Source organism: Octodon degus, unplaced genomic scaffold, assembly GCF_000260255.1.
Source record: "Octodon degus isolate 3935 unplaced genomic scaffold, OctDeg1.0 scaffold00010, whole genome shotgun sequence".
Classification (NCBI taxonomy): Eukaryota; Metazoa; Chordata; class Mammalia; order Rodentia; family Octodontidae; genus Octodon; species Octodon degus.
This window is the reverse complement of record NW_004524586.1, coordinates 5,489,179-5,505,152: the sequence shown is the minus strand read 5'-3', so window position 1 is coordinate 5,505,152 and position 15,974 is coordinate 5,489,179. Positions and strand designations below refer to the sequence as shown.

The following is a 15,974-nucleotide window of genomic DNA, read 5'->3' as shown; positions in this document are numbered from 1 at the left end:
AAAAAAAAAAAAAAAAAAAACAATCGGGGCTGGCGACATAGCTCGGCAGACTAAGTGCCTGCTTTGGCAAGCACAGGGACCAGTGTTCCATCCCCAGTCCCTCATGCCGCACCAACCCCGCTCCTAGGGTGGGCTGAGCCTGCCAGAGTCCTGGCGTGGTGGCACACGCCTGTAATCCCAGCACTGGGGAGACTGAAAACAGGAGGATCACTGTGAGTCCAAGCTGCATAGTGAGACCCTGGACCAAATACATAAAATGGGAAAGAACAAAAACAGGCAAAGGTGGCCCAGTGCACCTTCTACCACCCAGGCCCATCTCGCACCTTCCTCCTCTTCTGTCCACTCTATAAGTATCCATGGAGCGATTGCTCTACCTGGATGATGAGGAGACGGAAGTGCACAAAGAGAAACAGTCGCTGTCTCCTGATGTTTAGGGTTTCCTAGGAGAAATGGACAACAAAGAGTGCACAACAGGAAACTGTAGGGGGCTGGCACACCAGACAGGAGAAAATCTCTCCAAGGAGATGCCTTTTAAGATGATACCTAAGAGAAGGGAAGGTACCAGCTGTGAGGCCGAGTGGGAGGGACGTGGAAGGAGAGAGTGCTGGGCACAGAGAACCACCCTGCGAGAAAGCCCTGGGCTGGGGATGTGTCTGCTGGAACATCAGGGTCCAAAGAAAGCCTCTGGCTGGGAGGTTGGTGAGAGGGCATCAGCCCCTACCGGGCACCCAGACCAAGAGCGGGGTCCAGTCTGGGTTGCACTCCAACACCATGGAGCACTCCACAGTGTTCAGGCCGACAGGTGGCGTGATCAGGCTTACGTGTTCCGATGCTCCTGGATATGGTGTGGGGAGAGTATACAGGTGAAGCAAGTGCCGAGCAGAGGGAGGCTTCCCAGAGAGGGTGGCAGTCCAGGGAAAGAAACGCTCTGAAATATTTTCAGAGGTAGAAATTAGAGGATGGCCTGATGAATTCGATGTGAAGGCGAGGGGAGGGAGCACCCAGGCTGATGCGGGCTTCTGGCTTTAGTACCTCAGTGCCCATTTGGGGGAGGAAGGGGAAGAGAAATCAATAGCTCCATTTTGGTTCGCGTTCCATCAGAGACGGCTGGGGGACGTGTGAGGGGAGATGTCAGGTCGGCAGGTAGATATATGAGTCTGAGCCTGGGCTGGAGATATAAATTTGGGGGTTGTCAGTCATGGAAGTGGATATTATTAGCTAGTGAAAGGGAAAGAGAAGACCCAAGACCGGGCCGGGGAACCCCAACATTAATAGGTGGAGAGTGGAGGAAAAACCTGCAATAGAGAAAAAGAGGGGACTCTGGAGAGAGAAGAAAACCAAATGGGTGGCACCATAATAGTGCAGACAGGAGAGTGTCGTAGAGGGAGTGGAGTACAGAAGCAAGGCCAGGTGCAGGAGAGAGGGCAAAGGCGATGGGCGTGCCGGGCTTCCTAGCTGTGGCCACAGGAGAGCCACAGACGACAGCAGGAGCGCGGCTGTGAGAGCTGGCGGCAGCAGGTGAACCGGGGCGGGGAGTCAGACGCAGCTTGGGAGACAACTATTTTGAGAAGTCTTGTTATAAAGCGGAATAAAGAAACATATCTGCCATGTACAGTGACACACACCTGTACTCTCAGCTACTTGGGAGGTTGAGGTAGGAGGATCGCAAGCGTGAGGCCAGCCTAGGCAACTTAGAAAGACCCTGTCTCAAAACAAAATGAACAGAACCTAGGATATAGTTCAGTGGTAGTGCACTCCTGGGTTCAAGTCCTATTACTGCCAAAAAAAAAAGGTTTTCAACGAGAACAATGTACCTGCAAAGGATGAGCCACTGGCGGTGGGGCACTTAGGGATGATGAATACTACCGCGTGTTTGGAAGCTAACAAAATGATCACTAGAGAGTGAGAGGTCATGGCTTAGGTTTGTTGTGTTTCTTTAAATAAGGATGAGAAGTTATAATTGTGTAATTCTTCACAGTTTACGAAGTGTTGTCACACACACTCTTGCACTTAATCCTCACAACTACCCTGTCAGGTATGTGGCAGCCCCCAGCTACTGAGAATCTCAGAGAGGAACTGAGTGACAAGCTTAAGGTCGGAGCCAGGGCCCGGCAGGGGCAGGACCCACCCCCACCCTAGACTGCTGCCCCCCACCTCCGCGTCCCCCCACTGGCCCATCCTCTGATATCAGAAGCCAAAGCCGCCTTTCAAGAACACAGGACCTTGTTCCACTTCCTGGCCCATTTAACTGTGCTTCAAAGCCTTCTGGATTTCTATAGTGCCTGACAGTCTCCGGTGGGTATCAGGGAAAATGTGCAGCTCCCGTCCTGCTCCCAGCCCGCTGGGTGGGGGCTGACACCACAGAGTGACTGAGGGCAAAGTGGCAGCCTAGTAGGACCCCTGTCCTGGGATTGCCACGAGGGTCAAGTGAGCTTGGGGGTATGAAGCGCTGGGCACAAGGCCTGGCACATGGGGACCGCTCTCCCCCTTCCTCACTCTTGCCTCTGACCTTTGTAGAGCCCCTTCTGCCATGCGTGTGTTGCTCCAGGAACAGCACGTGCAGACACAGTCGTGCTCCTTGGGAGCCAGAAGCTGTCTTTAATGAGGAGAGAGCTTTGTGCTGGAGCACAGACACCTCTGCCCTGGCAGGAGCAAGCGAGGTGTGGACGCGGTGGGTATGCAAAGGAAGGAAGGCCACACCCAGTTGCAGCACACTTCGTGGGAGGCTGGGACAGAGGGGAGAACACCCCTGCTCCCTACTGAGGGGGTGCAGCAGCTGAGCAGAGACACAGGTGCAGCCTAAAAGGGCAGAGCCAGTTCCCGGGAGAGTGAGGGAGCAGATGGGCACATCAGCTCCCTGGAGAAGAGGGCGGGCATGAGGCTGATTCTGTGGAGGGAAGATAGAGCGCGGCTTTGGACATCGGTCCAGCAGACCAGCTAAGGCCAGCCGGTGAGAAGGAAGGACTGGCGGCTCTGAGCACTGCCCTCTGGGCTCACCTGGGTCTAGTCAAGAACCCTGCCTAGGATCTGCTGGGCTGGCTTTATGTCTGTTATCCCTAGGGGAGCAGAGTGGGGGCAGGGGGAGAGGAGGCTGAAACATCAGTCTTCGTGCATGCCAGCATGGAGGGCTGCAGAGGCTCTGTGCATGCTCACTCCAAACTAGAACAAAGGATTTGACCATTCCAGCAGCCTCTCCCTATGGTCCCCCAAGGGGTGTCCCCTGGAACTAGCTCCTCTATTCTTCCAAGAAGAAATGAGCAAGGGCCACCTCTCCCCTGGGGCTACTACCAAGGGTGCAAGGAGCCTGTGTGTACCCCAGCCACCCCAGATTCAGGGAAACAGTCTTGTCTTCAAAATCTGTGGAGGCTACGGTCACTCCCCACCCACTGGGAGTTCGCTCCAGGGGTTGAAGCAAGAGGCAAAGAAGGCTACTGAAGCTGGATTTCATGACATGGAGGCTGTGAGAGGGATGCTTGCTTGCTCTGCCTGTCCTGCAAGACAGCGCAGCTTAGACCACAGCCTCCTCAGCCAAAGGCTTCTACTGCTCAGCTCTGGAACCCCTTGCTCTGCAGGGCAAGGAATGCGGTACATAGAATAAAGTGCATCAACAAAGAAATGGTCTGGTTGACAGAGAGTGGAGGCCAGACACACCCCCACACCACACTTGTCTGCATTGTGTGACCTTCCCATCCAGCCTAACTCTCTCATGTTACAGAAGAGAAACTGAGCGTCCAGAGAGGGGCAAAAGCCAGCCTGAGGCCACCAACCTAATCTTTGGCAGAGCTAGAAAGAGCTTTAGGAGCAAAAAGATTAGAAAGTGCTTTGTAAACTGTAGAGTATTGTCACAATGCCAGATTATCGCTGCCATATATGTAAAGCTCTCCAGAATTTCTCATAGTCGCTACTTTAGGGGAGTCTAACAGGAAAAATAAAAAACCATGCAAAGGACTAAGAGTGCTGAACTTAGAGGCAGATGGAAAGAACCCAGGATTTGGACCCTGTAGACACAGAGGCCCCAGGGTGCCACTTACAGACCTTGTAACCTTGAACCTCACCACGCCTCAGTTCCTTTTCTAGAAAAATACCTTCCCTACTTTGTTTCTGGGGTTGTGTGGGGCTCAAGGAAGACACTGCATGAAAGTACTTTCCAGAAAACCAAGAGCTCTGTGAGACTCCTCTCATGAGGCAGACACGGAAGTGGTGGAAGAACAGAGGGCTCAAGGCCTTCAAGCCCGGAGTTCAGCACTCACTAAGCATGTCCTGTCCCGAGGGCTGGAGCCAGCTGCTGACGGCGCTGGAACCCAAGTGTTTTGTCTCCTGCACCTAGACACGTCTGCAAAGGTAACACGGTGCCCTTGGTGCGCCGCCCTCAGACGTACTTCGCCAAGGTGCTGAGACATGGCCTTCCATCACCTGGCGCTGACTCAGCCCCAGCAAGCGCCATCTCTCCTTCCACACATGATGGGTGCCTGAGGCACCCAGCCAGCTGCCCCATGGCTTCCAGACTTCACTGGCTTCTGCATCTTGGTGACAAAGGAGAGGGCCAGCTTGGCTCTGTCTCAGGAAAGAAAGGAGTGATTTCTCTCCAAGGCCTGGGAGAGCTCTTCACCTCCCCAGGAGTTCTCAGCCGGCGCTTGAACTTCACTCAGGATGGGCACGTTCGACCCAAAGCCCAGGCATGCCTCCAGGACTGCATGGATGGAGGTGGCTGGGTTCCTTTACTTCAAAGGCTGCTGCTCCCAGGAGGCAGGAGGCCTCCAGACATTCCTGGCCATGCTGCCTGGGGCATGACCTTGGACACCCTGTTCTCCTGTCAGACCCTTGTCTTCTCCAGGTGGAAAGGCGATGGGAAGATGTCTGCAGTGAACCATCTGTGGCCACAGGGCTCAGGAGCTCTGAGGCTTTATGCTTTCAGTCTTTTCTCAAATATTTGTTGAGCACTTCTCTGGGCAAGGTACTGGTGAACAAACTGGACTGACAGTTCTGTCCTCTTGGCACTGATGTAGAGAAGGGAGACGAGCAAGCAGAGGCTGTGGGGAGGAGGTGGAGGGAGAGATGAGCAAGGAAGAAGAGTGCGGTGTGGTGGTTGCAGGCTGGGGTGTGTGGTGCAGGAAATCCTCCCTGGGGAGGAGCAGTTGAGCAGGAGGTGAAGGGGAGCCGGCATCTTGGACAAAGGGAATAGCAAGTGCAGAGTCCCTGAGGCAAAGACCTCCAGGTAGGCAGAGGAGAGAACCACGAGTGCTGGTGTGGGCGAAGAGCAGCAGTTTCATCCTCGACTTCCTTAGAAGAAGAGATCGGCGGGGCTGTGCGGTAACCTTAGCTGCACTTTCATGTGACTCAGGGGTTAGCTCCACGTTACTACTTACATGCTGGGTCTTCCTGCTGTTCCACACCTCGGCCCCTTGGGGGCTCACACAGGGATATCAGGAAAGCAGAACGGGTGGGCTGGGTCCAGATCCTGAACCTCTCTGTTACCTTGGGAAACAGAGGTAACCTGTTTCTCTGGTAAAGCTCATCTCTTACCTCATCTGTCACATGGGTTAATACCACAGCCTCCTTGCCAAGCTCACTAATGGCTGTTAGTTTTAAACTAAGAAGGTCCTAGATGTAAACATGACTTTTATATTGAAATGTCCAAGGTAAATGTCTGGGAGGCTCTTGTTTTCTTCAGCCAGGCTCTTAGTAAGGGAGTGGCGGGTCACTCCTCTGCAGTGGGCTCTCACCTTGCCTGGGTCCATATCTAATCCAAGCACACTCATCAGACACCCTGGGACGCCTGAGGTAAGGCTCCCCAGGAATGCCTCCCCTTATCCCCTCCTCATTCTCCTCCAGGTACAATGGCCCCAACCTGGTTCTGAAGTACGACAGGGCCCAGAAACGGCTGGTGAACATCGCTGTGGATGAGCGCAGCTCACCCTACTACGCACTGCGGGACCGGCAGGGCAACGCCATCGGGGTCACAGCCTGCGACATTGATGGGGATGGCCGTGAGGAGATCTACTTCCTCAATACCAACAATGCCTTCTCCGGTAGGCATGGAGGCCTCAGGCCTCTACCTGCTTCCTCCTTCCTCCTCCCAAAACCAACTGGGCGAGGGCCCTCGGGACCTGGTGCATCTCAGCCGCCAGCCTGGGCGCAGTCCTCACTTCCTCTGCCTATGCTCAGCAGAGAGCTCCAGGATGACCCCATCTTCTCTGTGGGGGAACCTGGGCTGAGGTGGAGGAGTGTGACCAGAAGAGACCAGCTCTCTCCCTCGGCGGGGCATCTTCAGCACCTCTCGGTTTGCACAGTGTTCCCATCCCTGAGCTCTCTAGCCCTTTCCACGGCTCCTGCCCTGGCTCCCGCCCTCTGTCCCTGCCCCCCTGAGTCACTGCTGTAGCCAACAGATCCCGCCCTCTGTCCCTGCCCCCCTGAGTCACTGCTGTAGCCAACAGATATTCCAAGACTCACCCTGCATGCTGCTGTAGGGGCCTTTCTCAGATGCCTGGAAATCCTTAAACCCCAACAGCTGGCTTCTGAGCTCACCTGTTCCTTCCGCACCTTCTTGCCTGTGCCCCACTGCACGCCAGGCAGAGGCCCACATGGCAGGGAGGGGACACGAACAAACAGGAAGGCAGACCTTGATTCCGGGCACTTCTCGCCGAGCTACTCCAGCGGCCGTGTGTGTCCACGTCCGGAGGGGGTGCGAAGGCAGACTCTGGCCCTGCAGGTCTGGGTGCCCGAGAGCTTACATTTCAGACACCTTCTGGGCCTGAAGCGGTGCTGCTGGGCCAGGAGCCATGCTCTGAGTAGTGAGGCTCTGGGCTGAGCAAAGTGTGGGAGGAAAAGATGCCTAGAAGGCTAAATAACAGTGACAGCCGTAACAGCTACTACTGAAGGAGCACCTACTGTGTGCCAGCTCCTGACCTCAGCACTTAATCCCATGTAAATCTCACAACAGCTCAGTGAGGAAGGTGCTAGTGGTCCTACTTTGGAGTCAGGAAACTGAGGCATCAAGATGTCACCCAAATCACCCAAGACCTTACAGCTTGTGAGTCCCAAGATTCAAATATTGGGGCCTGACTGGATCTACCCTTTGAATCAAGACACTAATCCTGTGCCCTTCAGTGGGGGATGCTTAGAGTTTCACGACATGGGGACTATCTCCTTGGGGCTGCAGATCAAGGTGACTCCCCATCCTCGACACTACATTTTCTAGGCCTAATCAGGGCCTACTAGAATCAAGCCCACCCCTGTGGGGCTGTACCATCAGTGGCGGTGAGGAGTTCTGGGTCACAGCATCCCCAGAGAGATGCAGGCTGGACATATGCTGGACCCTGACTGAGGGCAGCGGCTTCTTGGGTTGGCTCTGGATGAGGCCTCATGGTTTGGCCCTATGCAAACACTGTCCTGGACCCTCTGACCTCCTGAGGGCTGACAAGTGCCAGTTCCTGGAGACGCTGTCCCCTGCCCCCTAGGATCCCCAGCACTTACACACTGCCTCTCCCTGGGCTGTAATGCTGCCTCTTCTGGCTAACCAGCCCAAGCCAGAGCTTAGCCCCCAGACTGCCCTTGGTGTTGAGCTCTGCCAGTTGCATGAATGGAAGGGGAAGAGGTTGGGACCTGTGCCAGGGGCAGCAGTAGGCGGTGCTGGCTGGCTGACAGCCAACCCTGTGCAGCCAGGAAACAATGAGCCGCAGCTCCGAGTGGTGTTTTATGGGTTTTCATCTCCTCTTGCCACCAAGTGAGGCCTGAGAGATAGTAATTATCCCTACACAAATATCAGGGCATGATTACCCAGCTGGATTTACTGCCCTCTTTCCAACCAAGCCAAGATTGGATTAGGACACAATTAATTGATGGGCTGATCAACTCTTTAATGTGGAGCAAGGTCAGGAAGGGAACAGCATCAAGGGACCCTTGTAGAAGGGATGAATCCCCAGGAAGACTCTAGAAGGCCAGAAGTAGGAGCGGGACAACTGTAGAAGGCTGTTCCCTTTGTGTTCAACACCAGGATGCCAAGGGAAGGAGTAGACCCTCCCTACACACTCCACACTCACCAAGCACAGAGCACTTGTATGAGATCCCGGATGTTGCAGCAGCAGCAGCCCCCTCTACACTCTTAGCGTGTTGCAGTGTGTCCCAGAGCTTTGATTCCCAGCCCCAGCTGCACAGCCTGGGAGGTTTCTAATAATCACAGCAAAGCTGCACCTGGACACCAGAAGGCTGGATGTAGGGTCCAGGTATCTGATTATGAACGAAAAAGGCCAGTGTCTCAGGATCATATTAGTTCCACGCTCACCTCAACACTAGTTTCAGTCTCCCATGAATGTATCCATTCACTAAACACATATTTATTGAGCACCTACTATGTATTGGGCACTATTCTAAGCACTGGGCATGCCTCTGTGTGTAAATCACAGAAATTCTGTCCTCTTGAAGTTTACACTCTATCCCAACATGACCTTAAATTTCTCCAGTACTTGATTCACCTCTCTCAGCCTTCTGGACTCCAAGCCCCTTCAGGGAAAAGTCCCTCTATTGGTCATACATTGTGACCCTCAGTATACCCAGTGAGACTTGACTGTCCTTAGAGCTCTAGTAGATGTATATCAAGGGGAAGGAAGCTATAATGAGACACTGGAAGGAGGGTCTAGGGCCCATCTGGAGGGGCTGGTGCCAGGCCCTGCCCCAGGGTGAGGACCATGTGCCCAGCCCTCTCAGCCCAAGCATGCACTTGCTGGTGCTCTTCTGCAAGCTGGAGGGATGTCTGCAGATCTGAGTTAATTTTTCAGTTGAGTGATTCAATTGATTCAACAACAGGGGGCAGGATATGAAGCCAGGCCATTTGCCTCCTCAGCACCTCCTTGGGTCCGGCTGGCACGGCCCTCAGCCACAGACACCCTGCCACCGTGGGAGTCCTGAGCGCATGCCTGGGCTTGTCGGGGCTCTGGAGGTCACCAAGGAAGGATGGTTCTCTCCCCTCCCCCAGCCAGCTATTAAAATGTTAGTACTGGGTTCCCTGGAAGAAAGCTGAGGCCCTGCAGTGTCCTGTGGGGGTCAGTTCATGCCAACTTCAAGTCTGCCCCTTACTTACTGGTCAGTCTGTCATCTGTAAAATAGGAAACAATATCAGCTTCATAAACTCAACCCATCCCAATGGCTCTGTAGACTATATGCAAAGTCTTTACCATGGCCTACACCACACGACATACAACACACCCAGTGTGACCAGCTTGCCTGAGCTCTTCTTCTTACTCAGTGTATTCAGATTTGCCATCTCCCCATCCTGAAATGCCTTTCTCATTGATTTTTTTTTTTATTACTCTTCAAATAAGGCCTCCCGGAGCACCTGGCCTGGTGTCACACTGTCCTTGCTGCCTGTGCTCTTGCCTGCCTTTTTCTTCCTTTGTAGTACTTACCCCTACCAGAAAGTGTGCTGTACACTGACTTGTCCATGTTCCCTACAGAGTCTCAACTCTAGGGGATAGACACTCTGTCTTGTCCACTGTTTTACTATGTGACCCAAAGCAGGGCTGGTCAGGTGGTAAGGCATTAAATATGTATGTTGGAATGAACAACTGGATAAGGAATGAAAGGCAGTTCTTAGGGTGTGCACGGCTTAAGAACCACTCTGAAGCAGCTGTTGTACCTCTGTGGCTCAGCGCCTCTCAGAATTTGCTGGGCAGAGGACCACAGCGCTTCTTCCTGGCTCACAGCAGAGACCTGAGGAGCAAAAAGAGTAAAAGTAATGTATGAGGAGGACACACATTACGCCCAGATGATGGTATCAAGGAGGCCGAGTCGAGGGTTAAGAATGGGAAGGTGATGGAAGGGAGGGGAGAAGGATTGAGGAGGACCCCAAGAAGACCAAAACCGCAAAACCCAGCGAGGGCTTCACTGTCCTGGAAAATACAAGCCAGATGTTGCAGGCAGTGACGCTCGGTGCCACCCATGTAGTGTGCACAGGGCATATGGGTCGGGGGAAGGGCTCCAGCGCTGCCCTCCCCAACCAGGGCTTCCTGCGGCTCCAGACAGCCACCCGCAGGAGTCACCACCCCGACCCACACCAGTGCTTCTCCGTCGGGCTGTGAGCAATCCTGAGCACATGAGTGGCCTGGAGGGGCGGGAGCTTGAGCGTGGAGAGAGGGTGGCACGACGTGTGGACCCCACCACTCACTGTGTTTACTCATTCAGTTTTTTAGAAGTGGGCATTGGACATCTGCTCTATATGAGGAAAGTGCTGTTTTAAAGATGGGTATACACTGTCTATGCCTTTTTTTATGTATTTAGTATTAGTACAGGGCTACAGGGTCTCACTACACAGATCAGACTCAGAGTGATTCTCCTGTTTTCAGCCTCCCAAGCGCTGGGATTACAGGCACACGACACCACATCCAGTCTCAGTTGCCTTCGTAGCATGTCCCAGGGGCGGGGCCAGCACGGCACTCTGGGAATCAAACCCCTGGCCCCTGCATCTGCCTAAGCAAGTGCTTTAATCTGCTGAGCTATCTGGCTGGCCTCATCGATGCCTTTTTTATGCTATTCCATGGCAGTATACAGAAAGCTTTTCTTGATCTTGGTTTGGCTACCTAGTACCCCACTGTACAGTCTTGTCTTAGTCCATCCTCTCTGAGTGAACATTTAGAGGGATTGCAATCCTTCATACAAACAATGCCACCAAATGAATAAGCTGCACAATATGCCGTTTCCTAGGGTTACAGGGATATTTATAAGTGCGTAGAAACAGTGGCTGTGTCAAAGAAATTTACACCTGTGGTTCTGACGGATACGCTCCAGTTGCCCTCCCCCGGGAAGGCACGCTCATTACACCCCGCATCAGCCCTGTACCCAAGCGAGCACTTTCCAGCGCTCACCAACACGGCGTTTCATCAATTTTTTTAATCTGATAATCTGATAGGAAAAAATTGATTTCCAGATGTAGTTTTAATTTTCATTTTTCTTAAATGAGTGAGGCTGAGAATATTTTTATATATTTGAATCTCTTGCCTTTGCCCATTCTTTTCTATTGATTATTGGTCTTTTCCTTGATCTGGAACGCCTCTTTATAAATTAGGGAAATTAGCCCTCTGTCTGAAAGACAAGTTGCAGATGGTTTTCTCTTGTTTGTCATTTTTCTTTTGTCTTTGTTCATGTGAGTTTTGTAATGTGGAAAACTTTCATTTTTAGGGGCCTGGGTTTATGACTTATTTTTTATGGCTTCTGGGCTATGTCAATCCTAGAGGGGCATCTGCGGGGGCATCTGTATCCTCCTGCAGATGAGAAGAGGCACCGGTCACTGTGCTAGAGAGAGAAGGAAGGGGTCAGGCAGGTGGCACTTGTGGCCTCTCCTGCCCCCACACCAGATGCACCATCTGCTCCGGAGAGCCACGCTAGTCCAGCAGCTCTCCTCCCAGGGCCGTTCCACGGCACCCAGAGGCTCTCAAGGTGTGACACACAGCGGGAGGCGCTGGAGTCTGCTGGGAGCTCACAGAGACACAGCCCCACGCGGCCCCGGCACCAGCCCACCGGACCAGAATCCGTGCCTGCGTCTGCTCAGCGCTCTGAGATGCGTGGCTTGGGGCCCCAGCCTCCTTTCCCAGGGTCCTCTGAACCCTAACATGGATCCTCGGTTCCCTCGGCCCCCTCACCTGGCTTCACAGGGATGACGAGGACTGGTTTCCAGCTCTCCCTGAATGGCCCCGTTTGGGGAGTTGAACTTGGGACCTGTCTCCCCTTGTGTTGTGCCGTATCAGTGAGCAGCAAGAAAGAAAGCAGTTGCCAAACATCACAATAACGAGTGCGGGCCCAGCGTCCCCTCCCTTCGTCCTAGTTAAGGAGGCTCCTTAGAGGCCTGGAGCTGCCTACCACCAGGTTCTGTTACACCCACTCACTGCAAGGACTTCACAGCACTGGACCCCTGTATGAATTCAGCATTGCTGCTAACAGCCACTGGGTGGCCTCAGGCAAATGCAGTGACCCTCTGAACCCTGCTTTATCTCTGCAGTGGAGACTCCCTTCCCAGCTAGTGTGGGAGAGGTGCCACTTCCCACCTCTTCACCCTGGGATAGAGGAAGGGGGGCTGGGGTCAGGAATGCTGTCAGAGACCAGGGGAGCCTGGGTTCATTCGTTTAAAAATGTTCTTTGCCTGAACTAGTTCTTTCTCCCCCTGAGGCTGTCACTGCTCTGCTGGTTTTCCATTGACTGGGTCTTGTAAAGCATTTGAAACTTAATGTTGTAGTTGCCTCCTGGGATGTGGCTCATTGAGGACCTGCCCGGTCAAGCCCTGTGAGTTGCAGGAGGAGCCAGTGGAGGAGGGTGCTGCTCTTGTGCTTACCGTGTGCCAGGCGTACCACGTACACTAATTTAATGCTCCTCCAACAGGTGGCCATTCTCATTATCCCCTCTACAGATAAGATAACAGCAAGCGTTTGACTTGCTCGAAGCCTTGGTAGCAACCTCTGGGCTGCAGAATAAGGTTGGGGCTTGAGCCCCCGCTCCCTCACACAGCCCACTCACTCTCCTCTGCTCCCAGGCTCAGTCCACAGCCCAAGTCACCTCCCAGGTGGGGACAGAACCTGGAGGAGAAGGCACAGCAGGCAGTGGCTATTGAGAGTCCTTCGTGGCTGTAACTCGCCCGCCCAGGGGCTCCAGAGCGCCCTATGGGCGCAGAGCTGGGTGGGAAGGATGTTGGGGTGATCAATCAAGCACCATGTGCCTAATTGGACACCATCACTCCAAGCTTCATAAAGGAGACCCTTTCCCTTATCTGAGGACTCCTCTTTTTCCTCCCTCTTGTGCCCCAAATGAAGCTGCTCTGGGGACAAATATGCAAGCTGCTCTTCCTCTGTCCCCTGCCTCAGCCTCTGATCTGCAACCTGCCATGCTTCCTGACTGGTGACCTGCTAGACTTGCATTCTTGGCCACGTTATAACCGCCTCACATATCTGAAGCCAGGCTGTGCCCCACCCCCACAAATGCACACTCTTATACACGCACAGCTGGGCCAGTGCCCCTCCTGGAGTCACTGTCCCATATGTGCCACGGCATTCCCAGCCAGTCCCTCCTGCTCTTTTCCTGTGACCTTCTGCATGCAGAACTCCCTCCCACTCCCACTCCCACTCCCAGATTTGGCTAGAGCGCTACCAAATCTGCCGGTGTGCTTTCTGCTTGCCAGCACAGGCCCTGCCCACCCAGCTACTAGCTTCACCTTCTGAGAACACTGTCCTTGACGTTCCTAAGACAGAAGCCACAAGGGCCTCTTCAGCCTCAGTCCAGGGATTACTGAGTCTCCTGCTCTGCCCCATTTTTCTTCCTCCACCTGTTACACCCTCTGTGCCTGCTTCTCACCACCCACCTCCCTAAGCTGTTGGGCACCACACTCAGTGTAGGCTTTGAAGTCACAGCGACCTGACGCTAAATCCATTTACCTGCTCTGTGAACTTGTGTAATGGACTTAACTTGTCTACTCCTCGATTTCTATATCTGTAAAATGGGATTCTGGGTTTAGATGGCATGACTGTTGGCAAAAAAAGGAAGTAAGGGGAAAAGGGAGAAAAAAAGAGAGGCAGAACCGAAGGAATAAAAGCATTTCACACAGAGCATGACCACATTCAGTGCTGTCTACATAGGAGTGGTTTCTCGGCCCCTTCGAGTCCCAGTTCAGACACTTCCTCTTTTAGAAAGCCCTCCTGTTTACAGCGAGCACTTCCATCCTCAATTCCCATTTCCTGGTGCAGTGGTGGTGAGCCTGTGGCTCTCGTACCGCAGTGGCTGTTTCTATCATTAAAATCTCTAAAAGGTTTGCCACCACTGTCCTTGGGTATTGTCCACTCTCGTGCCTACCGCTCTCTGTGGGATTCTAAGCAAGTTCCCTTGTCTCTTACATCCTGGGTATTTCATCTGAAAAATAGGTGTAAGATGCCCACTTTAGGGAGCGGAGAGTGAATATATATGAAGTTCTGGAGAAATACAAGCTGCTACATGTTGGGTGTGGTGGCACACCGCTATAATTTCAGCGCTCCAGGAGGCAGAGGCAGGAAGATCACAAGTTCCAAGCTAGCCTGGGTAATTCAGCAACTTAGCAGGACCCTCTCTCAGAATTTAAAATGTTGGGGCCGGGGAGATAGCTCAGTAGAGTAAGTGCTTGGTGGCAAGCCCAAGGGCCTGAGTTCAAGCCCAGGTTCTGAAAAAAAAAAAAAAAAAGCATTTAAAATGTTAAACAGGAATGGCAATGTAGCTTAGTGTGAAGACCCTAGGTTCAACCTCCAGCCCAGAGAAGGGGGAAGAAGTGTTAAGGGTTCTTCGTTTGACTACCATTCCAAGGCATCTCCTTCCCCACCCCTGTGCTCCTGAGAGACTGTAAGTGCCCTGGCTCAGCATCAGAGGTGCTGCCTCTCTGTGGCCTCACACAGCACTGGTCTAGTGCGAGGCCTTTGGTGGTGCTGGTTAGGCTTGAACTCCACCCACCAAGCCTTCCCACGGGCTACCAACAGCAAGTGATGGTCCCACTGGATTTGGGGCCTTTGGGGCTCTTTGAATCCAAGACTCCAGAATCGAGCTGAGAGCAGGAATTCCCACATTTGCCTCTCACAGGCCTGGGACCTCCAGAGCCCCCAGCCCTGTCCCTGAACACTGTCCTGTTTCTCTCGGGCCTGTGCCCTCTCAGATCTCCCCCAGGGGCTCAAGGAAGGCCCCCTCTACCTCATAACCTCTCTTTCCTGTGCACTGCGCCCACATCAGTGAAGGACCCCAGGGCAGGGTGCAGCTACATGGAGCCAGGAGGCAGCCTTCTGCGCTGACACAGGCCAGGGGCCAGTGCTGGGTGTTTATTGCCTATGCCATCGACCCGCACAGCTCGCTGTTTATCTGTCTTCCTGACACACCTAATTACCCAGGTTGCAGCTGCCAGCACGTTTTCTCTTCCTAAATCACGGGCTCCCATCCCTCCTGTCGCCCAGGCCTCCGGGCCTCTGCCTGCAGAAGGGCCGTCATTGATTTTACCGTTCCCATTTATGATCTACAAGGCTCTGCACCACTGTTGCACATTTTACCTTAATTAGTTTATTCTTCTGGGCGTCCCTGGTGAGCTCAGAAGCCAAGAGGCTGGTAAGGGGAGAGGCCAAGAGCACATGGCACCCAGACTCCTCCTAGGCCAAAGCCCAGAGCCTGCTCAGACACCAGCTCCCTACATCAGCGGCTGGCTAAGAGCAGCACCGGCTCTGCAGGGCATTAACAGGTGGCCTTTAAAACAGGGTTCCCCCACCAGTGTGTTTGGGAAAGGCTGGCCTCAACAACAGTACGCAGGTAATTTACTGCAGGGCTCTTCCAAGTTTTAATAGACTCTGATGTCTATGGAGAGTCCCCAAGAGTTGGGCAACTGCAAATCTTTCCCAAGCACAGAAGGACACGGGATCCTTTCTCTAAGCAGCTCACAGAGACCAGGATCCCACAAATCACCACTTTAGACACGCTGACCTAGCTTGACAGGAAGAATTAGGGGCGATGAGGTAAACGGGCAGAGTCCCCCTGACCTATTTTCTCATCTCCTCCAGCTGTGGCAGGGCCTGGGCATCTGCAGAAGTTTCTCCCACTGAACCCAGAGGTGCTCATCAGAGCTCAGCAGGCTCCAGCTGTGGGCAGCCAGTCGCTCACCTGGAATGTGACCAAGGTGTCTAGGAAGGGGCCCTAATGGATAGAGATGGGTGAAGGCTGCTTGGTGCTGGTGAAGGCTGGAGAGCCGAGGGCCTGCAGGGGCTGCCTTGCGTGGCCCAGGCATCTGGCAGTGACAGAAGCCAGCTGCTGCGCCTCTCTGACCCACCATGATGATAATGGCCGCCCAGGCCCAAGTCCCTTCTCCACAGGCTGGAACCCCAAATTCTTGGGGAGCCTCGAGTGACTTTTTAAGTTTGTGGGAAATTCAGTGGCTAGCAAAACTTATCCTGAGCTGATATGAGCTATTTATAAGCTCTACCCTACCTAATATGAATATTCAT

General features: G+C 53.4%; 1 protein-coding gene across 2 annotated transcripts in view; it reads left to right on the top strand.

The window, feature by feature from the left end:
• Positions 1-15,974, top strand: part of Crtac1 (cartilage acidic protein 1) — a 151,001-nt gene that overhangs the window by 93,716 nt on the left and 41,311 nt on the right. For both annotated transcript variants that reach the window (XM_004625528.2, XM_023708913.1), the window contains exon 3: positions 5,833-6,029. In XM_004625528.2, coding sequence (XP_004625585.1) covers positions 5,833-6,029 — 197 coding nt within the window. The remainder of the gene's footprint in view (positions 1-5,832; positions 6,030-15,974) is intronic.